Source organism: Oncorhynchus tshawytscha, linkage group LG01, assembly GCF_018296145.1.
Source record: "Oncorhynchus tshawytscha isolate Ot180627B linkage group LG01, Otsh_v2.0, whole genome shotgun sequence".
Taxonomy (NCBI): domain Eukaryota; kingdom Metazoa; phylum Chordata; class Actinopteri; order Salmoniformes; family Salmonidae; genus Oncorhynchus; species Oncorhynchus tshawytscha.
The window spans coordinates 30,112,926-30,136,382 of NC_056429.1; the positions used below are offsets into that span (position 1 = coordinate 30,112,926).

Consider the following 23,457-nt stretch of genomic DNA (forward strand, 5'->3'; position numbering starts at 1 on the left):
AAAATGTCTGAATGGAGTTGGCTACACATGAAAATGTCTGAATGCAGTTGGCTACACATGAACATGTCTGAATGCAGTTGGCTACACATGAAAATGTCTGAATGCAGTTGGCGACACATGAGCCCTAATACGTGTAGGTATCCAACTGATTTGTGCAGCAATGCATTGGTTTTGTATAGCCAATTTGCTTACAACAAATCACAATTCCGAAAATTCCAATGAACTTACTATTTTAACGGACTGACGTTTTGAATGTGTTGTTGTAGAGTCTCTACACGTTTTAGGCACAAAATGTTGACTTCTTTGTTTGGAGAAAAAGGTACACTGTTGTTGTTGTTGTTGCGATTCTTCGTCTGAGCCAGGAACATGTGGAAGTCATTGTGCTGAGAGGCTGGAGAGATGTGTTTCTCTGCTAGGGAAGCGCTGCGGTGCGGGCCGGGGCACCGCTGGAAGTGCCGCTGAGAGAGAAGCCAGGTCAACCGGCCTGGTCGTCTGACCTGGCTCCGTATCGCTGAGTGCAGTGAGATATAAATTCATAATGACCCTTTATCCTGTGTGTCTGTTAGGATAGCTTCATGTCTGGGGTGAGGCAGGGAGTCACATATCACCTTCACAGAGTCCGTAAACTGGGGCAATGGTGTGCCAAATCTGCCAACAAAGCAACTATAATTGTGTTGTTTTTCTTTATAAGCTATTGCCCAAAAAACAAGAATGACTGGAAGTTATTCTATCTGAGAGTTAAATGAAGCAAATATCTGGTTGAGAGAGAGAGAGGGAGAGAGGGAGATTTGAGTTGTGTAGTTCATGGTGTTGGAGCGCCCCCTATGCGCTATGGAGGCTTGGACGCTCATGTTTCCACATTTCGGGTTTTGAAAAGTGCCGATGATCTCTAGGCTATACTAGTGTTAGACCAAAACTCTCCAAATACAACCTATTAGTATACTATTGTTACTATTTAATTACATGTGTACGACAATCACATTTATTTGACTTATTTTAAACATAGGCCATCTTAATAATTAATAAAACAACCCTGGTCATATTTGTACATTTGAAAGTGTGTTCCGTTTGCGAAATGTCGCTTGATAACTCAAATGTATATTGCGTGCTTTCCTTCTACAATAGTCTCTATACCGGATTCTTATTTCTCCCCCTTTCCTACATCACTACATAGCAGAGAAATCTGACTCCCGCTCCAGTCTCACTGAGAAAACAGCTAGGACTCTTATTTTGAAAGGAACCACATGCTGGAGCGGAGTAGAGGGGGTCATTTCCTGAGAGTTATTTACTTTGAGCCAGACGATTAGTTTTTTTTGGGAAGGATGGACTGTAACGTTGAATCAATTACAGGTCGCTGTAGCTCAAGCGCATTTGTGAGCGCGGTCGTGGACGCAGACGGAGGGGTGCACATATGCTAGCTCTCAGAGTGAAGGATCGTGGCCATTGGATTACTACTACTACACTTGAGGAGAGGAGCCTTCACTGAGAGGAGCCTTCGCTGAGAGGAGCCCTCACAGGAGTGATTTTATGCTCCTGATTTAATTCTACTGGGATTTATCATCGAGACGCATAATCCAAGGGAATTTAAAAGGTTTGTATTTTAGACAAATTAGCTAATCTTTTTCAATTTTGCAAACTTTAATTTTCTCAAGAATCCTATTAATTGAGATCATTTTTATCTGATTTTTTTTTTTAAGTTACTAAACCACTTTTAGGCCAGTTGAATATGTCCTATGTGAAAATTCACAAAATAGCCTAGCTTTTTATTATGGCACAACATTGTGATTTTTTTTCCTGATAAGAAATTATTCATTAGACCGGATCCATCCATCACACTTTGGGGGCTTTTTATTATCCTAATTTCGCTACGAGGAAACATTTCACAAAACGTGTTTAAACTTTGAAGATGCATTAGCTTGCAGGCTATGTGTTACTTCTTTCTGCATTGAACGGGATTCAGTTTTCCATGCAACATATGGTCTCACCCGGGATGCCGAGCAGAGAAATGTTGCTACCTCGACTGGATATAAACGCTCGATTTCGGCCTTACTGCTGGAGGTGTCACCTCGAGAACTGAGCCTCCATTGTGGGATAGCGCTGCCTGCCCTCTCATCTAATGGGAAACACATTGGAAATTGGATTTCAAGTTATTTTCGTTTCTGCGCTTGGAATGTGTGGAATTAAATGGAATAATGTGTATTGGGATTTGCTTTCTGAGATGGGAAACAGGCTGTAGCCGATCGGATTTTAAGTTAGACACAAGAGTCATTTTGAGACCCACTACAAAAAAAAGTAGGGTAAGGGGGACCCCATTCCTGGTTGGATGTAATTTCAGTGCGCCAGACAACAAAATGCAAAAAGCCTACACGCATATTGTCACCAAGAAAAGTATTCATAATTAGATCACAATTGAATGATGCACTATATTTCTTAAGATTTAAATAAGTGAGTTGAGCGCTGCACGAAAGTCAAATTTCGAACAGATAGAACAGTTAAAGTTTTTCATCAGTGAAACTCACTGCCTTGCTTGCCTCAATGACCCTCTTCATTTCGAAATGCTATCTTTATAAATCTCTCTGCTATATTCCCATGGAAATCAATTCTGCACACGTGGGATTGCATTTAACAGTTTAAGTGTCTGTGGAGGACAGTGAGCTGAACATCCCTCCCTCAGCTGTTGCTCCAAAGTGTCAAGCCCAGAACGGCGCGTTTGGTAGGCTGCACATTTGTTGGGACTGTACTGTTGGTGGGGGTGAGGAAAATAGGGGAGAGGAGAACCAGCGGACAAGCGGTACATTTGCACAACAGGCTGGATAGGAAATGTCCGGCACCAACGATGTGCGCAAAAGTGTTGAAGTATATTAGTCAGGATTCTCACGCTAATGTTTGTCTTACAGACTTCTCTTCAGGGAGGGCTCTTAATTACAGGCTCTCTAACCCTGGGTTTGATTTGCCAGTCATAATTAGCCAGTCCGGGATGAGACAGAGCGGATTCGCACAAACAACTCTCTTACAGTCAAAGTAGCAGCAAACTGTTATAAGACAAAAGGGATTTTGATAATGGATACAAAAATAATGTAGACTATTTTAATCGCCCCAATGGGAGAATAGAACAATTAGTAGATAATTTAAAATAATTATCCTATAGTCACAAATGTGTTTAAAACAAAGAATAGATTAGAGTAAAACTGGTAGACTGCATTCATGTTTCCAATGTTTTCAGCGTTGAGCGCGCGCCTCTGCTTGGAGTTGCGTCTGTCTCTGATCATTTGCTGATGGAATTCAGGGTCCGAAATATCACAGACAGACAGATAACACACAGACCAGGAAAATGTCTGTTGACCAGAACATGACCAAACGGCAAACTAGATTAAACCTAGATTAGTTATTTAACAGCTCAAAAACCTATATTGGTCGAGTTGCTTGGTTTTACAAGCCAACACTGAAAAACATAAAGGTTCTTAAATGGTTCTTCCTCAGCTCTTAAGGTTCCTTGGATAACTCTTGCACGATAAATAACCTTTGACTTAAGTGTGGGGTTCTTGACGTGGCATCTACAGTTCTTTGGAATTCTAAAATGTTATTTAAATGTACTGAAGCCTGCAGATGTGTCCCTTTCATAGCACTCAGACAATTGGCCAGTGTTAACTAGTGTTGATTTGTCAGTGTAACATTCCTAGTGTTGATTCACGAGTTACATTAACACTGTAAAGGGTTAACTTAACATTCAGTGGCATAAAAGAAGCCCAGTGTTGGCGTTAACAATACAGAGTTGAACCAAAACCACACGCATCATTATCATATTTCCCAGCATACTATATTACAGGTTAATTTTTCAAATTGTTTGCTTCAATATCTATGTTTTTGCATGTACATTGATTGATTTATTAATGTTATTCTACTCAAATATGAATAACATACATTTTTCTAAACGATTCGTTACTGAAATTGTTGTTCCAGTTTAGATGTAGTAGTCTATCCAACCCTAGCAGTCATAAAATTAAAAAAGTTAGATATTACAGTTCTGTCTGTATTCTAATAGGAATTACACATCTCTTTGCAAGGCATCATGATGTAACAGGCACGCCTGATGCAGCCTCTGAACTAAGAGCTTAGACTACTGTGTTAGGGCAAAACTAGGCCCTCTAAAGAAGGCCTTATGAATATTAATTATCTTAACTATTACAATTTTAATGATAACATAGTCACTTAGGATCTCAATTAGTGAAATCCACAGTACTGAACATGAATGAATTCAACAACCATGTCTCTGTCACTAGCAAACACATTCACGGGTGGTACTGGTAACTCTAAAATTCACTTGAAAGGCCAGGGTGCTAGATTAGGCAGGTAAATCAATCAAATTGAAAATAGAGAAGGCCAGATTTAAAAATGTCAAAGCAATAAGAAGAGAAGGAGCACACAATTTCTGTAGTTCTATATAGCCTAATGCACATCCAACTCATGTTGCTGCTACTAATGTGCATTGTATGGAGAAGACAAATACAGTCTGCAAGTTTGTAGCCTACCTAGCCACAGAAATATAATATTCCTTTTGAGGGGACTAGATGACATGGAACAAAGGAACTTTCCTGCTGGAGAAAGAATTTACAGTCAGAAGATGCCTGATGCAAGCAAAACATGTACTATGTCGCCCCCTAGCGACTTCAGTGCCTGCATTTATTTTTTAACCTTGGCCCCTATGCTATTCAACCATATCCAATGTTTTATTAAACATCTCCCAAGAACAAACCAGCGTAATCATTGACTCATTGTGCCCTTTACAAGACCTGGCTTGCCACAGTTACAACTGGAGAAAGGAGAAGGACAGCCAGTCTAAATGCTGTGCTGGAGCAATACAAGTCCACCTATTGATTTGAATTGAGCAAATTGCAATGTTTTCCAAAAAGACATAGGTATCTTCTACCATGAGTCAATGTATTTTCTCTTCGCCTAGGCTGATAGTTTTGTTTTTGCAACATCTGGTGGAACCATGTTTGACCTGCCTGTGTTTCTACTCTTCCAGCTGAATGAACCATCCGTGACCATGGATGAAATGAAGAGATGTCTCATCATTGGGGTGGTCTTGTTTGGATTGTTATCGGGTAAGAGGCTCATTTAAATAAGTGAAAACCTTTCTATCACCTGGGGGTGTATTCATTAAAACATTTACTCCAAAAGGAAAATGTTTTGCAACGAAAACTAGAGTTTATATTGGACAAATTCAGGTAGATCCCTCCTCATTTTGTTTTCCGTTTGATCTGTTTGGTTCTTAAACAGTAAACGGTTTCTGTTCCAAGATGTAATTAATACACCTCTGGGTGTGTTCATTAGTCAGATTCTGTTGCGAAACAAAACAATCTGCCTTTTAGTTTTAGTTTTATCACTGTTAAAAACCTGTATGTTTTTGTATTGATTACCCTATGGACGTTCAGTGAACTGTTGCGCTTTCCTTTAGTTACCTGCGGACTGACGCCACCGACCATTGTATCAACTGAAGATGAGTTTGTTCTCGAGCCACTCTCTGTTTTCAACATCAGCTGCACTAGTAAAAGGAACGTTGCTTGGGTCGAGCCCTTACCGGTCAACACATTCGTTTTGCCTGGATTTTACATGGCCACGCTCTTCATCTATAACGCTTCCGTGACACACACCGGATATTACATCTGCAAATACCAAGACGAAGAGGGCGATGAAGAGGATGATGAAGACAATGAAGCAGTCATATACGTTTTTGTCCCAGGTAAATTTGGTGGAAATGGTTGTCATTTCCATGCACCATCACTTTATTCCATTCTATTCTACTTCCCATAGCTTGCAGTTTTTTTGACCGAACAAACTTGTTTTGCCTTGTGCAGATCCCAAGGTTCCGTTCGTGCCCGAGGAGCCAGGTAGCATGGTAGTTCTAGTCTATCCTGGTGAAACCATCATCCCATGCAGGGTGTCAGACCCTCGATCCCCGGTGGTCCTAAAGAGTGTTCCCAGTGGAGTAGAGGTGGACGCTGCTTATGACAACAAGATCGGCTTCATTGGCAACCTGGACGCTGGACTCTACGTCTGTGAGACCATCGTGAACGGCGTGACAATGACCAGTGACATCTACACCGTGAAGGACAACAAACGTATGTCCAGATGTGGATGATTTGACTGCGCTGCTTAGTTGTCATATCACATTGGTTGTATGTATACATGGCTATAAGCCGCTTTGGATAAAAACATATATTTTATTATTTGAAAAACTGTCTTTGTTTAAGAGAGAGAGAGAGAGAGAGAGAGAGAGAGAGAGAGAGAGAGAGAGATCTGACTGCATTGAATTAATGACATCATGTCATTAGTACCAGGGGAGATGACTTCACATGGTTGTTGTCAGACAGACGGAGAGAGTGTGATGGCATCAGCCTGCAGTGAACTCTGAGAGGGGGATGACCTCATGGCTGTCAGGGGGAGCAGTTGACCATGCAGGGACCTGTAGATGACCATATTGTCCCTGTTGACTGTATTGTTCCTGTTGACCATATTGTTCCTTCCTCCCGTGGTGGTCTGTACAGTGATGGAGGACTTCCATGTGGAGGTGAAGGCCAGCGAGGAGGCAGTGAGACTGGGGGAACCCTTCAACATCACCTGTGTGGCACCTCCAGGACTGCCCTACCAGCAGCAGTGGCTTCACCCCATGAAACAGGCAAGGGCCTTATCCCTCTCTCCGTCTCACTCTGTCTCTCTGTCTGTCGGTGTTTGTCACTCCTCCCACACCCTCCCCCTTTCCTCTACTTCCTCTCCCGTGTTGGCCTCCTCTCTTGCCTCCCTTTTAATAATATCTATATCTCCTTGTCGTCCGTTCTCCATAGCCCACTTCTCTTCCCTCCTAAGTATGTCTCCTTCTGTCTCTCGATCCAGCTCTCCTTCTCTCTTTCCATCCTTTATCCCTCTTGGTGTCACTACGTCTGATTCATCTCCCCAGTCTTCTTGTAGTGATGAATGGCTTGGGCTCAGGCACAGTGTGGGTCCGCGTAACATAACTCTGAGGATGGATGGGCCTTAGTTGTTAAAGGTATGTGTCACTAAGTACAGCTGTATCTCAGTGCCATGTCCATTACCAGGGCTGGAGCCAAATGGTGCATCATGGATAGTATAGTGCATCATCATCATAACCCCAGTCAGACAGAGGGAAGGAGTGAGACAGTTGTTTGTTCAAAAACAGGGCAAACGGGTAGAAGCAAGAAGGAAGTTCAAAGGAGAGGGGAAACAGTGAATCACGTGACCTCTGTGACCTCTGGATGTGTAGAGGAGATATGCGCCCCCACCTCCTCGTAACCCCAGTGAACGTAGGATGTGTGTGGATGTGTTTGAGCATTGAGTGTGTGTTAGGTCAATGGCATGTTTATATGAGGTAATGAGAGTGTGTCCATTCGTGTGTATAGTCGTGCGTCATTTAGTTCATTTAAGTTTGTGTGCCAGTGTATATGATAGTAGTATGGGTAGTGGATAGAGACTTTGTCTGAAGTGTCTATGTTGATTAAAATGTACGGTGTCACCGCCATCTTTGTGTGCACTGTTCGGTAATCCCTGCATGGCATTGTGACAGAGCGTCTGTTTTAGTGGTGGGATTACTCCAAGCCCTTTTCCAGAGACAGTTAAGGTAACTAGAACTCAGGACTTCTGACTCTTGGCTTTAGTCTCAGTTGCAATTACAGGCTTTTAAAAGCCTTGGGTCCTGATTTATCTCCTGTGGACCAGCACGTGTTTTAACCATCAGCTCACAGACAGACAGAGAGACCTGCTGCTCTGACATACAGAATGAAACACTAAACCTGTAAAAAGGTGGAGAAGAGTATAGAGACAAGATATTTTATTTCCTAAAGTGTTTGTGTTTGTGTGTATGCATGTGTGCGTGTGTATGTGTGTTTGTGTCTACAGTGGTTTTAATCTCGTGTCCTCTTGTTCCTCTATCTAGGCTGTGGATGCAGTCCAGTTGAAGCAGGCTCTGCCTGATAGAGTGGTCTACACCCTCAGTATCCCAGCAGCCTCCTCTCAGGACAGTGGGGTGTATGAGTGCTCTATCACCAACAACTTCAGTGGAGAGATCAGAGCCAACATGGTGGCTGTCACTGTCTTCGGTACGCTCGCTCGTCCTTGTGGCCAATTCAAATTGTTATTGGAAAAATATGAGAGATGTTTATCGCCAGTCAAAGCATGCATTGTAGACATTTTGTCTTAAGACATTGCCTATCCTTCAAAAACATGTATATTTATTACCAATACCACTTAGTTGTAGATGCATTAAACAGAAACGACTTGGGATTTTTTAAAGATGTATTGGAATCCAGCTGATATTTGGTTGGAGTCTTTAGAAGTAGTCTCATTGAATTCACATGAATGCGTAGAGTTAATTCATCGTGCCGGTCAGTGTCAGTATGAGGCGCTAGAGGGAAGGGGTTCTACAGTCTCCCTACAGTAGAGTCGAGGCACACCTCTGCTTTCATCATCAGCCCCGATGCTTTATGGGATGGCTTCAACAGATGTGTGCCAGACTTTCATTTCTCTTTTTCGGTTTCTCTTGTCCTTCCTTTGGGGTGTCCCCCCTCTTCCTCTCTCTTTCTTCTACTTCCTCTCTTTTGCACCCCTCTCTGTAGAGGAGAACTCCTTTGTGATGTTGGACCACAGTGGGATTGGAGCGGTGGAGTTTGTCAGTATGATGGAGGACACAGAATTCACCATCAGTATTGAAGCCTTCCCTGCTCCTAAAGTCACCTGGCTGAAAGACGGTATCGCCATCACTGAGAACAGCTACTTCCTCACCAAGACCAGACGTCTGGCGGGCAACCAGTAAGATCATAACATTTGTATATAGCAACGCCGGTGTCTGTGTGTCTGTGTGTCTTTGGAGCTTTGTGTGGTGTGTGCTGCACTGAGCTATGTGGTTCTCTGCCCATCTCTCAGCTATCAGAGCACTCTGACTCTTCGGCAGTCACTAGAGAAGGACAGTGGGAATTACACCGTCGTGGTCCTCAGCAGCGCTCACACTGCCCAGTTCTCCTTCACCCTCAAAGTGAAAGGTGAGAATAACCTCAAGCCAAATGAAAATGCACTTCTACATGTGTGTGAACATGCATTTATGTTTCTGTGTCTTCAAATGTGTTAGCAACGGAATACGTCAATGTGTGTGTTATCTCAGTATCGTCCTAAATATGACATTGTCTGCCTGTGTGTGTGTCTTCCAGAATCAGGCCCAGTACTGTTCCAGCCAGCCTCAGCGCCAGTGCTGTTCCCCCAGAGAGAGGAGTGGATTGTTCCCCTCCACACCCCCTTCACCCTGACCTGCAGGGGCGAGGCCGAGCTGGCCTGGGACACGCCCGTCTACCTATCGGAGCAGACCGAGGAGGACAACAGCGGCCTGTTCATCACCACTGTTACCGTAGAGAACGCGACAGCAGGGCACACTGGCTTCTACACCTGCTTCTACAAAGGAGGGAACTCCACTGAGGAAGGAGAGGACAGCAGCATCTACATATATGTGCCAGGTATAGGGAAGACAGCACTGTGGTGCTGGATTTACATGTGTGCTAGCAATTTGTATTATAGGAAACTTACCATGCCCTCTTCTCTCTTCCTCAGATCCAGAGGTGCCCTTCGTACCCTCGCTGGTGCCCTTTGGAAACCACGTCCTGAATGGTCATGATGAGATGGAGATCCAGTGTCGCGTATCAGACCCCGGTGCCAATGTGACCCTGGTCAACGCTGATACCCAGCAGGCCGTGCCCATGGTGGTTTACGACAGCAAGAGGGGTGCCGTGGGCTTCTTCAGCGCAGGAACCTACGTCTGTAAGGCCCTCGTCAACGGAGAGGAGCACCTCAGTGAGGAGTACATCGTCCACGGCTGGGCAGGGGGGTCGGAGCTGCGTGTGGAGCTGAAGGCCCAGAAGACAGCCCTCTTGGTGGGAGACACCATTACTGTCATTTGTGTGGCCCGGGGGTCTGAGATACTGGAAGACCACTGGAAGTACCCTGGAAAACTGGTAAACAAAAGCACATACATAATTATTATTCTCTTATTGGAGAGGAAATTCATTGACTCATTTTAAAATGCATTTGTTTGTTTAATTATAAATGGGTATAACTTGTGTGTGTCTGTGTGTGTGTCAGGTGGACCGGGGCTTGAAGTCGGTGCGTGAGAATAAGAGGGACCAGGAGATCCAGTACACATTGACTGTCCCCCAGGCCTCAGCCAAAGACAGTGGCATCTATGTCTGCTCCATCACTGACATCATCAGCAACGAGAACCAGACCAAGAAGCTGGCCATCACTGTCTATGGTACGTTTGTGTCACTGTTTATTTACCTAATAACAAGGCAATAATCTTGGTTTATCATCTTGCTATAAGTACCTGTAACCTTTACATAATGTATTAATGGTTCTGTCTCCATTTTCTGTCCTGATAGAGAGGCCATTCGTGTCGCTGCGCCCGGCGTTCAGTTCACAGGAGTCAGCAGATTTGGATGAGGTCAGACAGTTCCAGGCTGACATTGACTCCTTTCCCAGCGCTCAGGTCACATGGCTCAAAGATGGCCTCCCTCTCAACGACGTGGCGGCTGAGATAACCACCAGCCTCCGGCAGGTCAGCGAGACCAGGTGAGAAAGACTGCCACTCAACAACACCTAAATACTCGCACACTACACTCATTGGCTAATAACATGTTCAGGTCAGCAAGATCAAGATCATGGCTATTATTAAAGTCTGGTGTTGTTGTGCGATGTTAGTGGAACTAGTCTCTCGTGACAGACTTAACAGCGTGCTCATGGTTGCCATGATTAGAGTGTAATCATACATGTTGTTTGGACTCTGTAGGTACCAGAGTGTTCTGACCCTGATTCGGGCCAAAGAGGAGGACAGTGGAAACTACACCATCAGAGTGCAGAACGGGAACCAGACCCACAGCCACAACTTCAGCCTGCAGGTCAAAGGTGAAGCAGAGGAATGCTCCAACCACTTCATTTGGATTGACCTTTATTTTACTGACCTAACAGGGCTCCCATACTCCCTGACACTCTCTTTCTTTTACCCACCTCTCTCTCTCGTTCCCACTCTCTCTGTGTCTGTATTGTGGTCTGACCCCCTGTTCCCGCTGTCTGTGTCTGTATGGTGGTCTGACCCCCTGTTCCCTCTGTCTGTGTCTGTATGGTGGTCTGACCCCCTGTTCCCTCTGTCTGTGTCCAGTGCCTGCAGTCATTGTGGACCTGATGGACCTCCACCATGGCTCAGCCTCAGGCCAGTCTGTAGTGTGTATCGCTGGAGGCATGCCCACTCCTAAGGTGGAGTGGTTCATCTGCAAGAACATCAAACAGTAAGGGCACACTCTCACGACCCTGCCTTCTTCCTCTTCATCTCTCCATTCTATCTCTTTTAGTCCAACAATAGCCCGTTTTTTTTCTTAGAATCCACATACACCTACTGTACATTGTTCACCTCTACCTGGCCACTTCATATGCTACTATGCCCAATGTGACAATGTCATGGTATCATTTGGTCTCATGTCTTTACCCTTCCTTCCTTCCTTTCTACCCTGTCCAGCTGTGCCAACGACTCGTCTGAGTGGGTGCCCCTGCCTACCAACAACACAGAGATCACTGTGGAAGCGCACATCGACCAGGACAACCAGCTGGAGAGTCAGGTGATCTTTGGGCATCTGGAGAACACCTTGGCTGTTCGCTGCCTGGCCAGGAACGAGATGGCCACCGTCAGCAGGGAGGTCAAACTGGTGTCACAAGGTGAGACATACACTCACTAAGTCACACTTACCTCTTCCTTCAGTTAAACAACAAACATGGTTGGCAGAGTGTGGTGAGTAGATTTACAGTATCTTAGATTGCCATTTTGCCTGCGGTATATTTTCTTCCTCCTGTGGTCTCCTCTTTTACTAGCTAGTTTCTTCCTGTAGTTGCTTCCCTTTGTGACACTTGAAATGTGATAGGCGTTGAAGAGACTTTGGTGGGCTGTCAGTGTTGAGGCAGCTGTCTGGTAAAGCTGTCTGTGGTGGGGCAGCGTGTCCCACACTGTCATTGTGCAGCTGTGTGTTAGCCTGGGAGACTTTTACTGTGAAAAGTGAATCCCCAGTAGTTTAAGCCATTTGGCCCCTCCAGCTGTGCCCCCCCCGCCCATCTCCTTAATCCCTTCAACACACCGTTTGAGGCCCCACTGGTTTGGCTGATTGGGTGTGAGACTGCATGCTGAACTATACAATTTAAATAGGGTATTTGGATTGCCATGTTGAAGTTCTTCATATTTGACCTCATTTGATGTTTTTCAATTCATCAAACTAACATTCCCATATTGACTTACATTGATTTCTCCATGTTATTTTTGTTCTCTGTGGCATTCTCCATGTTGTGCTCTCCATCTCATGTGTGTGTGTGGTGGTTCTCTTCCTGAACAGACCCTCACTCAGAGCTGACTGTAGCTGCTGCTGCCCTGGTGCTGCTGGTCTTTGTCATCATCTCACTCATTGTTCTGGTCATTATCTGGAAACAGGTACAGCAGATGATCAATGCCCCTCACACACAAGCACAAACCCACCCACTCACTCACTCACTCACTCACTCCCTCACTCATCTACACTTTAAGTGTCCTAGAGCCTTAGGTACTGATCTGTTTTGCTACGTCCTCTGTCCTCCAGAAGCCTCGCTATGAGATCCGTTGGAGGGTGATAGAGTCAGTGAGCCCTGATGGTCATGAGTACATCTACGTGGACCCCATGCAGCTGCCCTATGACTCCAGATGGGAGTTCTCTCGTGATGGGCTCGTACTGGGTGAGCCGGCTGCACTGCTTCCTCTGTGGTCCTGCTGTGGTCATGTTCTGGTCAGAGTGTCACATCACCACGTTCGGGTGGTCAGAGGTTCACAGCACCATGGTCTGATGGTCGTGTTCTGGTCAGGCTGTGGTCTGGATGTCTCCCTCTGGTCTTTGAAGTGAAGATGTGATAAGGCCATCTGGCCTGGCAGACAGGGGTGGCTGGGACGTGCTGCCTAGGGTTTGGGTTGTGACTCACTGATCAAAGAGAATCTCAACCACTGGGGACCTGGGGAAGTCACTGATGAGAGGGCAGAGACAGACGTGTGTACGTGTGTTTTTGTCTGTGTGTGTGTGTGTGTGTGTGTTTGCTTGCCTGTCTTGGTTTGTGTATTTGTTTACACTCCATGTTAACTGATTGTATGCCATGACCGCAGGACGTATCCTGGGCTCTGGGGCGTTTGGGAAGGTGGTGGAGGGAACTGCATACGGACTCAGCCGCTCCCAGCCCGTCATGAAGGTGGCCGTGAAGATGCTGAAACGTGAGTTGACCACAGACAGCTATACAGAGAGCTATAGAGAGGATCATTAAGGCCTGTGGAGATTGCCTGGAGAGAGCTGTGTCCTTGAACACCATCAGAGTCACAACAATACCTTTAGGCTCAGACACACCGGTAGCCTTTGCCGGCCGAGAGTACTTAGCACCTCTGAACGGAGTGCCGGCCGTAATTTGTAAACTGAGTGCAAACCGATTCTACACGTACAATCACATGAAAATGTTGTCAGTCAGACGTCCATCAGCGGGTGGTCCATAAAACACACACATCTGGACGGCAGATCCACATTCGGTGCGGTGTGTGTGCTCCCTTACGTTGTGATTGATGAAACAATTGCAGGCATTGATGGGTGTTGTTGATTAGTTGATTGATTTGTGTGTGATGGACTGATAGTTGTGGTGTGATTGATTTGTTTCTCGTTGCAGCCACGGCCCGCTCCAGTGAGAAACAGGCCCTGATGTCAGAGCTGAAGATTATGACTCACCTGGGCCCTCACCTCAACATCGTCAACCTGCTTGGGGCCTGTACCAAGTCAGGTGACTACACACGCACAAATGAGCGCACACACATATGCGTATAGGCACGCACGCACACACACACACACACACACACACACACAGTTTTGATAGCCAAGAAGGGAAGTTGCCATTTCTCTCTGAGCCGATGGTGGATGTGGTATTTTAATAGGATTTTTATGAGTGTAAAAGCTTGCCCTCTTGACGTTGCTTTTAGCCTTTACGAGCCTCTGATAAGACTAGCCAGCAGACTGATGCCTGTGTCTCTATCTCTTTGTTCTGTTCCCATGCAGGCCCCACCTACATCATCACTGAGTACTGCTTCTATGGAGACCTTGTCAACTACCTGCACAAGAACAGAGAAAACTTTGTCAGCGTGCACCCAGAGAAGACCAAGAAAGACCTGGACATCTTTGGCATCAACCCTGCAGACGAGAGCAGCAGGAGGTAAAGAGACATCCCAGCTAGCACATTTGGTTCCTTGGAAGTTGTGACAACCTACTTTTTTGGTTTCGCATTGGTTCTGGGAACGAACACATACGTTTCCTGACTGGTAAAACTTAATGTTTTTTAAATGTTCTGAGAAAGGAAAGTGAACATTTAGCCAGTTTTGGGAATGTAGATTTTTAAGTTGCAGGGAGGTTCTGAGAACATTTTACTGTGATTCCCTGAAAGTTTTCCTGGGAGATTTTATTAACGTTCTGAGAACGTAAATTAGAGGTTATTTGAAGGTAATTAAATCATGTTCTGAGAACATGTTTCAATAAGAATTAATAACCTTGCTAGCTTAGGTTAACGGTTTTGAACAGATAAGACACATGGAAATGAATTTGCTTAGGTATTAATCATGGAAACAAATAAAAAAAAATATTATGGCACAGCATCAGTGAGATTCAAACCTATGATCTTGTGTGTTTTGTCCATGGAATTAGTCACTGCGCCACTAGGAAGGAGCAAACCGATCCCATTTCAAAGGAAACAAGCACTCATTAAGATTAGGTGTGGCCAATTAGTTGGCGGGCCAACACTCCTGAGCACAGAGGACAGAGAGAGTCTTGTTGACGCTAAGATTAGAATGTCTATGTTTTAAATAACACTCTTAGAATGTTCTTTGAACGTTACTAATGTTTTCTTGTGTTTTTTTATGGAACATGTTCTTAATGTTCAGAGAACATGACTTGAAATATAATCATGAGGAAACCTGCAGAAAACATTATATTGAATAACTGAAATTCTCACAGAAGAACATTTGTTTATTAACATTCTCTGAACAATTTCAGAACATCACTTTAAATAGAACCGTGATGAAACCTGTAGGAAATGTTATGATGAAGTACTGAAATTCCCACTTAAGAAACATATGGTTCTCAGAATGTTATGTGCTAGCTGGGTATCCTGCACCATTCCCAGAAGGTTGTATGCAACTTAATGATAGGACAACCACACTCTCAACCAAGCTCTAAAAATCATATGGTTCTCAGAACATTGTGTGCTAGCTGGACTATAGGATCAGCTCCGAAAACATACACAGGAGCGCACACTCACACACAGGCCAGGAAACACAGACACAGACACACACACCCACCCCTCTGTCGTGTGTCCCCCTCTTCAGTTGCTCCTCCTTTACCCCACTCAGTCATTCTGTCTCATTGACGCAGCACTTTACTGCACTCACTCAGTAACATAACGTAACCCTACCCCAGGCTTCCTCATGGCTGAGGGGGTTGTCTGGCGTCTTCCACTAATCAAATCTGTGTCTGAAGTGGTACTCGGCTTTCAGGCTAATCACATTACTCTTGTTTGGTACCTGTTAATGGTCTCTGTCCAGCTCCTCTCTGTTTGCTGATCTGTGTTGACGGATGACTCACAATGACCACATTTCAGAGTGTGACCACACCACTATTTAATCTCAACCACCCTGACCATCAACCACACCCTCTATGTAGGGAACCTCACAACATACAGTAAACTGGGCCTTCTTAGAGAACCAATGGCGACTCTAACATGTCTGTTGTTGGTCTCCTCCCGACCTCCCCTTCTCCCTCTCTCCCTCCCTGTCGCCATGCAGCTATGTGATCCTGTCCTTTGAGAGTGGTAAAGGGGACTACATGGACATGAAGCAGGCAGACACCACGCAGTACGTGCCCATGCTGGAGATGAGTGACGCCTCCAAGTACTCCGACATCCAGAGGTCCGAATACAACCACCCGCCATCACAGAAGGGTGGTGAGTACACAGTCTGACAGCCTCCTTCTCTTCCCTTTTGCTCTTCCTCTCTTAATCTAACTCTCCTTGCCCTCTCGCTGTGTGGCTTGGCTGCGTTGGCTGAAGTGCAGGGTTTAAGTCAGTGCTGGTTGTGTTGAGGGGTCCACCCTTCTCAGTATGTAGGCCTGCCTGGGCCGGCCTGTAATCATATAGAGCGGGTAATTGTAGCACACATAATAATGCCTCGTTCTCCCTGCCATTAGGAATAAACAGGTTACAGCAACCAGTTCTATATTTACATGCACATAAACATACAAACACTTTATTCACTCACTCATAGACCGACTGAAGCTAAATGGGTTTGTGTGTCTGTGTGTTTTCCTGATCCAGATAGTGAGATGGACAACATGCTGTCAGGGGATGGTAACGAGGGCCTCAGCACCACAGACCTGCTCAGCTTCACCTACCAGGTGGCCAGAGGCATGGAGTTCCTATCCTCTAAGAACGTGAGTGACCAAGGGCTGGGAATGATTGTAGATCAGAGGGACTGGTAACATGATGTTAGTTCAGTGCGGTGGGCTGGGGAGGATGTCATACAATAGAATAGCTACCCAACAGACAGGTGACGATATCAACTAGAGACACAGAGGTGAGCCTAGGAAACCATATCCATCTTTTAACAGTCTGACTTAGCAACTAAAGAAGGAAGTGGTGGCGACATGATTCCATTGGCTTAGGAGAAGCTGGTGCCACTGGCAAGCTGGTTCTGTCCTCTCTGTTGGTACACAGCAGGGAGTGGGTCGGTTGCCACGTCAACCCTGTACATTTCAGAAGTAACCACGGTAATGATGGCAGGCAGGTTGTGGGCTGCTGTTGTGCTTGATGACAGCTGTGAAAGCCAAGAGGTTGGCTAAATCAGGGGTTGTGTGATAAGCGGCCCTATGAAGGCTGAGCTCACTGCTCAGGAGACAGGCCAGGTCTTTATATAGAACACCCAGTAGGCTGGAATTACACTGAGTACAAAGCAGTTATAAGCTCCTCATAACAGCCTCCTAGTTATTATCCTTGAATATACTCTGGGCCGGAGTGGTCAGTCAAGGCCGTGTCTTAGGCTGGCTTGTTGACATAAAGCCACCCTGTAAAACACAAGGAGGTAAGAGAGAATAAAAGGAAAGAATGTGTGTTCTGATTGAATTGAGATTAATGAAATGCTGAATTTTGTGGTGTAGTGTGTGCATCGGGACCTGGCTGCCAGGAATGTCCTGCTCTCTCAGGGGAAGATAGTAAAGATCTGTGACTTTGGCCTGGCCAGAGACATCATGCACGACAACAACTACGTCTCCAAAGGCAGCGTGAGTTTTCCTCTAGGACGATACTGACTGTTTGTGTACCCTGATGAACTTAGACGTGTATCTGTGAAGGTGGTTTGTCCCCTGCTAGTTCATGTTAGCACTCCATTATGGTCCACTATTGTAGTGTCTGTTATACGCGTGCAGTGTGTTTGATCCATCTGCGCTCTTTGTTGACCACAGACCTTCCTGCCAGTGAAGTGGATGGCCCCGGAGAGTATCTTTGACAACATGTACACCACCCTCAGTGACGTCTGGTCCTACGGCATCCTCCTCTGGGAGATCTTCTCTCTAGGTGAAACTCAGCTGACCCCTGACCTTTTTCAGTGACACATTAACAACAACGTGTTAGGGAGACGGCTGACTCCAGATCAGTGTGTAGATACAGTGTGTTGACAGTGATACGGGTGTTTGCTGGTGTACTGATGGCAGTGTGTTTGTGTTAAAGGTGGCACCCCATACCCAGGGATGGTAGTGGACTCCAGCTTCTACAACAAGATCAAGAGTGGCTACAGGATGGCCAAACCTGAGCATGCCCCCACTGATGTGTATGTACATATATTTTTATGTATAATAATTACATCTTGTGTTGTGTACATTATTATGCCAAAACACTATTTGAAACCACTACGGAAGGCTATGTACTACTGCTGTAAAAGTCGAACGCACAGTACTAAACTGTGATTTACAATGCCATGGCTGTTCCTCCCTGCACTGTTTGTCCTGTTCTATCTGTTCAACTAGTGTGTTTTCCCTCCTCCAGGTATGAGATGATGATGAAGTGTTGGAATAGTGAGCCTGAGAAGAGGCCTTCCTTCTTCAGCCTGAGTGAGAGCGTGGCCTCACTGCTGCCTTCCGGCTACAAGAGGGTGGGTGTCTCTACTGTATGACCTCTGACCTAACGGCCTCTAACAGGGTTCCTCACACCTGCTTTCTAATCTTCCTCTCCTTTTCATTTCTGACCCTGACCGATGACGTTTGGACCTACTCTTCACTCCTATAATTTATTTTCCTTTCTATCAGTCTCATCCCTCTTTTACCTTACCTGACCGATCCTATTTTTCACCAGGAGCGGAGTAAGTGTGTCAACCATCCTCTTTCTCCTCCCCCTAGCATTGGGTCATGTTATAGTTCTACATTACTAATAAAGTGTAGAAGTTCATCTAAAGCCAGGCTCACAAACTCTAACCACTTCCCCCCAACTCTACAAGTTGAGTGTGTTTCTGTGGGCTCTGCCAGTTGAGTGTGTTTCTGTGGGCTCTGCCAGTTGAATGTGTTTCTGTGGGCTCTGCAAGTTGAGTGTGTTTCTGTGGGATCTGCCTGTTGAGTGTGTTTCTGTGGGTTCTGCAGTCGAGTGTGTTTCTGAGTGATTTTCTGTGGGCGCTGTGCATTTCCGCTGTGTTAAAGCCCAGCCCTGGCGGTGATTAGAATGCTAATGCTCCAGCTGGTGGTCAGTGGCCAGCCCCAACCACTGTAGTGACGCAGCAACAGCAGCCCCAGCTCCTAGGTCTCGCCTCCGTCCACCGGCTAGGCTAACCGCAACGAGCCAATTAAACAGCACGCCACACATGGCACATCAAACCTCCTCCTCTCCCCACTACTCTACTTTAATGGCCCAGGAGAGTGGAGGAGCTGGCTCCCATTTTAGCACCTCTGATTGGGGTTGGCTGGGCTAGGGTGGGGTGGGAAATGTGGTTCACTGTATGGGTCTCACCACCAGGCCAACAGACGGACTGAGTGAGAACAGACATACCAATGACAGCTGGTTGAACTGGTTCACGTGTTATATCAGTTTTAGGATTCATCAGATTTCTGAGTTTTGTGATTTCTGAAGCCGACGCAGCTGTTTTGGATGTACTGTATGGGAGTTACCAGAGCACTAAAGAACTCTGACTAGTACAGGCCAAAAGTATTGCCTTTATATGCACAGTGCTCTTGGCTTTAGAAACAGCTAGCCGTATAGCAACGTTTTCTGCATGGTACTGTAGACATTCTGCTCCAATGCTACTAGATAGGTTGATGTTCATTGTGCCCTCTCTTTCTCTGATTGTGCAGTGTTTCGAGAGGGTGAACCATGAGTTCCTGAAGAGTGACCACCCGGCAGTGACCAGGGTCCAGGTGGAGAATGACGACACCTACGTTGGGATCACCTATAAGAACCAGGGCAAGTCGAAAGACAGGGAGAGTGGCTTCGACGAGCAGCGCCTCAGCTCTGACAGTGGTTACATCATCCCCCTTCCTGACCTGGACCCCCTGTCTGATGACGAGTACTGCAAGAGGAATCGCCACAGGTAGGCTACCACCTCAGTGTCAGACATGTCTATCTTCATTTCAGACCCTTACAAGTGGTACAGATTGATAACACTGTTTTACACCAAAACATGTGCTAGTCCTGTCTAGCAAATCCAGGAAGTGAGATGCCTGTCTTATTTAACTCATGGTCACTCCTGTATACTATACTCCATCTACTCCCATTAGCTGTTTAGTAACACTAACCTGCTCCTCTCTGTCCTGTGTAGCTCTCAGACGTCTGAGGAGAGTGCCATAGAGTCGGGCTCCAGCTCCACGCTGGCCAAGAGAGAAGGAGAGACCCTGGAGGACATCACCCTATTGGATGAGATGTGTCTGGACTCAGAGCTGGTGGAGGACAGCTTTCTGTGACAGGCCTGGAGAAACCTAAAGCCTGCCAAAGAGAGGGGGATATTGGTGGGAAAGACACCTGAACATAGACCCTTAAACCACCCACTCGTCCTCGCCACCCCCTATCTCAAACCCACCTCATCCCCCACCCCACACACCTTCAGTCCTCTTAGGAGGACAGAGAAAAACCACTTCACTGCTTGGATGAGTCTGTGGCCAGATCATGGTATGCCTTCTGTTCCCTCCTCAGAAAGCGCCCCCTGTGGGGCTGGAGGGACGTGCATAGATAGATGGATAGATGGGACACTGAGGACTCGCCACTATCCTGTGGTTACTGAGTCTCTATAGAAGGTCAGTTTTGGATGGGACTAAGTGCACATGAGGAGAACATGGAGGAAGATAGATTTTTATATAAATGTATAGAACCTTATTGTAATGGGCATTCCGAACAGCAACATAAGCAAGGATGGATGGAGGGATCAGAATGGATCAGGCGTGAAAATCAAAGACCCAGAATGAACAGCAATTTATCTCAGCCATGCAGAACCACTACAGACAGACCCACTATTTAAACCACATCACACCAGTGCCAGCAAACAGACCAGTACGAGGCCAGCTACACAACAGACAGCTTTACTTCACAACTCACCTACCTGCAGCATATGATCTATAACTCCAATATATCTGATGCTGGCACAATCAGTAGTAATACTTTGATTAAAAAGCACAACATCTGGACTATGTATATGTTTTTATATGCAATTATATGGCATATGTTGTCAATAGCTAATTAAGTGCAGCAGTTCAACAACAAAAAATGTAAACTTCTTATCACGCATATATATATATATATATATATATAAATATGTATATTTTTTAATACTGCGTCGAGGAAGGTGACGATATGGGTTTTAAATTAAGAATAAAACTAACTTCCAAAACTAGACTCCATAGAACATAAACCATTACATTATGTAAATTATGAAATGGTAATTTGTTTATTCAAATTGTAAAATGAACTCATGCTAAGTATGAGTGACATTGAACCTGGACCAAAGTACATTTATGTGCATTAGTACAGCATGCAAGAATATGTGTTGTTTTCAAGCTTTGAGCTTATGCCATTGTAATAATAGTAATGAATTGATGTTAATAATAAACACAGAGCGTTATTCACTGCAGATAAAGGAAGGGAACAAGTGAGAAAAACACCATAGTCGTCTGATTTGACAGTTTGACAGATCTCATGCTTCTCAAAGCCAAGGAGCTGGTACATCTTCCAAATCAGAGAGGACGTTATGCATGTGTTCTTCTGATTGGTAGCAGTGATTTAGCTGATGTCGTATGTACAGCCATTTTGCTGTCCTGTACAGAGACAGAAGTACAGGTGTTGTACCAATGTCAAATACACTAGTTTTCTACACATAACGTGATGTCAGCAACATACATCATTATGTGTACGTTTAATGTTCAGTCCTGCAGTATTTCCTGCCAGCTGTCCAACTGCTTTCGTCTGTCTCTACCGTCGACTGTGATGTTCTCTGTGATCACATTAAAACTGTAGCACTTTTTTGTATTTTCCTTGTATTTGATGTGTGAAATGATTGGACTTTTTGTTGAGAGAAGGGCTTGGTTTGGCTCTGGAAGGTTTCCTCTCTATGGCAACAGCGTTGTGAATGTAGAGTGGAAGAAGTGGGGGGAAGAGACGTATGAAGTATAATCCACGGTACAGTATCTATAATTATAGGTAGTTATCACCAATACCCGGAAGTTATCCTCATGTTTCAATGTTTCATTATGCATTATGTACATTCAGATGATTTATATTTCAATAAATGATTTAATAGTGTCTCTTGTTTGAAAATCTGTTTTTCTGTCTGTCTATCTGTGTTTGACACACACACCATTCTCCATGATAAAAACTGGTAAAACTAAACGATATCTTTTTATAGAGGCGGTTTATAATTATGGTTTGGTAGGTAAGATAAGGGGTCAAGGGTTAGTTTACCAGACTGACGTCATTTCCGATTTTCTAAAGGCTTGCCACTTGTTGTGCTTGTTCTTTCTAACTCAGAAACTGATAAGTGGTCGAGGAGAGGGTCAATTCGTTAGTAGGTGGAGGAGTATGCTTGCCTCATTACCTACTATGAGAGAGGATGCACAAGAGTACAGTGGGGCAAAAAAGTATTTAGTCAGCCACCAATTGTGCAAGTTCTCCCACTTAAAAAGAGAGAGGCCTGTAATTTACATTGTGATTTTCTGGAGAAAAAAAAACTCATTTTGTCTGTCATAGTTGAAGTGTACCTATGATGAAAATTACAGGCCTCTCTCATCTTTTTAAGTGGGAGAACTTGCACAATTGGTGGCTGACTAAATACTTTTTTTTTGCCCCACTGTATGTTGTTTTCTCGATTGGAGAAAGCATGCACACATTTAAAAACAGTACGCTACTTCTCCTTTTATCTATAAAATGTCTTGCACGACCTGCTACATTTGTTTTTATCACTTTACACATTTCATTGGTATTCCACCTCAGTAAACGTCATTTTCCTAATGATGCACGACTGGAGGAGTCTCATTTCATACAAACACATTTGTCTCCATGTTTCCTCTCCTCGCCTCCTATACAAAGACAAACTATAGACTACTAGGGCTAGGCTACACAACACAACACAACAACCAACACACAATTCTGGTGCAACTGACATTGATGATTAATTAGCCCTGTAGTGTTGTCGTCTCCACCCCATAATAAACCCCCATGACACAATTTCATAAACAGAATACCTACACTGAATGCAGTCTCAGAGAAGGCCACTAGGTTGCATGATAATCCCAGCATAGAGTTCAGGGATAAAATCCATAGTTATAGTCATGCAGATGATGTATAATCATAAATGATTTGTGGGAGGAAAATGTTGTGTGTCATTTCTTATATATTGTTTTTTATATTGTTTTTTTCATCAAAATAATATTTCCAACAATCGGTATTAATACCAAAGTTTTTTTTCATAACTAACCAAATATATACCACAGCCTCTTGTTTCTAATGGGAGCAAATTAATCATAGTGGGCAGAACAAGCGAAGAGGTGGGCAGAGCCAAGCACGAGCTAGTGAGATCCTATTGGTGCATTCTAATTTATATTTGCATTTCTATGATGCGCATGTGTGCAATAACTCAATTCGCTCTTGCACTCCTAAACAACACACTTAAAAAAAAAACTTTGCTAAAGGGTAAAGTCTACAAAACGTAGTCCACTCTGTTCGTAACATATTCTAGTTTTGGGAACAGAAAATTGTATTGAGATCAAATATTCAATCGTTGAGACAATTTGCAGAATGTAGGCCAAAATCCGTCTATCCCCATCTTCTCCCACTGCCGGCCACTGGGCTTCCTCACATCACCAT

The 23,457-nt window shown here is 44.7% G+C and overlaps 1 protein-coding gene across 2 annotated transcripts; it reads left to right on the top strand.

Annotated features, from left to right (window-relative positions):
• The first annotated feature begins 1,323 nt into the window (after positions 1 to 1,323).
• Positions 1,324 to 21,897, top strand: pdgfra (platelet-derived growth factor receptor, alpha polypeptide). 2 transcript variants are annotated; one of them, XM_024418766.2, is made up of 28 exons: positions 1,324 to 1,591; positions 5,027 to 5,105; positions 5,459 to 5,743; positions 5,859 to 6,122; positions 6,549 to 6,679; positions 7,952 to 8,114; positions 8,631 to 8,823; positions 8,938 to 9,053; positions 9,219 to 9,518; positions 9,613 to 10,013; positions 10,141 to 10,309; positions 10,437 to 10,626; positions 10,844 to 10,959; positions 11,213 to 11,339; positions 11,567 to 11,763; positions 12,429 to 12,523; positions 12,669 to 12,801; positions 13,220 to 13,324; positions 13,765 to 13,875; positions 14,148 to 14,301; positions 15,923 to 16,080; positions 16,450 to 16,565; positions 17,289 to 17,411; positions 17,592 to 17,703; positions 17,857 to 17,956; positions 18,172 to 18,277; positions 19,464 to 19,699; positions 19,928 to 21,897. In XM_024418766.2, the coding sequence occupies exons 2-28, from the start codon at positions 5,048 to 5,050 to the stop codon at positions 20,067 to 20,069; spliced, it is 4,401 nt and encodes a 1,466-aa protein (XP_024274534.1). In that variant the 5' UTR covers positions 1,324 to 1,591; positions 5,027 to 5,047; the 3' UTR covers positions 20,070 to 21,897. The 2 variants fall into 2 exon arrangements, with proteins under 2 accessions (XP_024274534.1, XP_042176262.1); XM_042320328.1 differs by lacking the exons at positions 1,324 to 1,591; positions 5,027 to 5,105; positions 5,459 to 5,743; positions 5,859 to 6,122; positions 6,549 to 6,679 and adding an exon at positions 6,757 to 7,048.
• Positions 21,898 to 23,457: the final 1,560 nt, after the last annotated feature.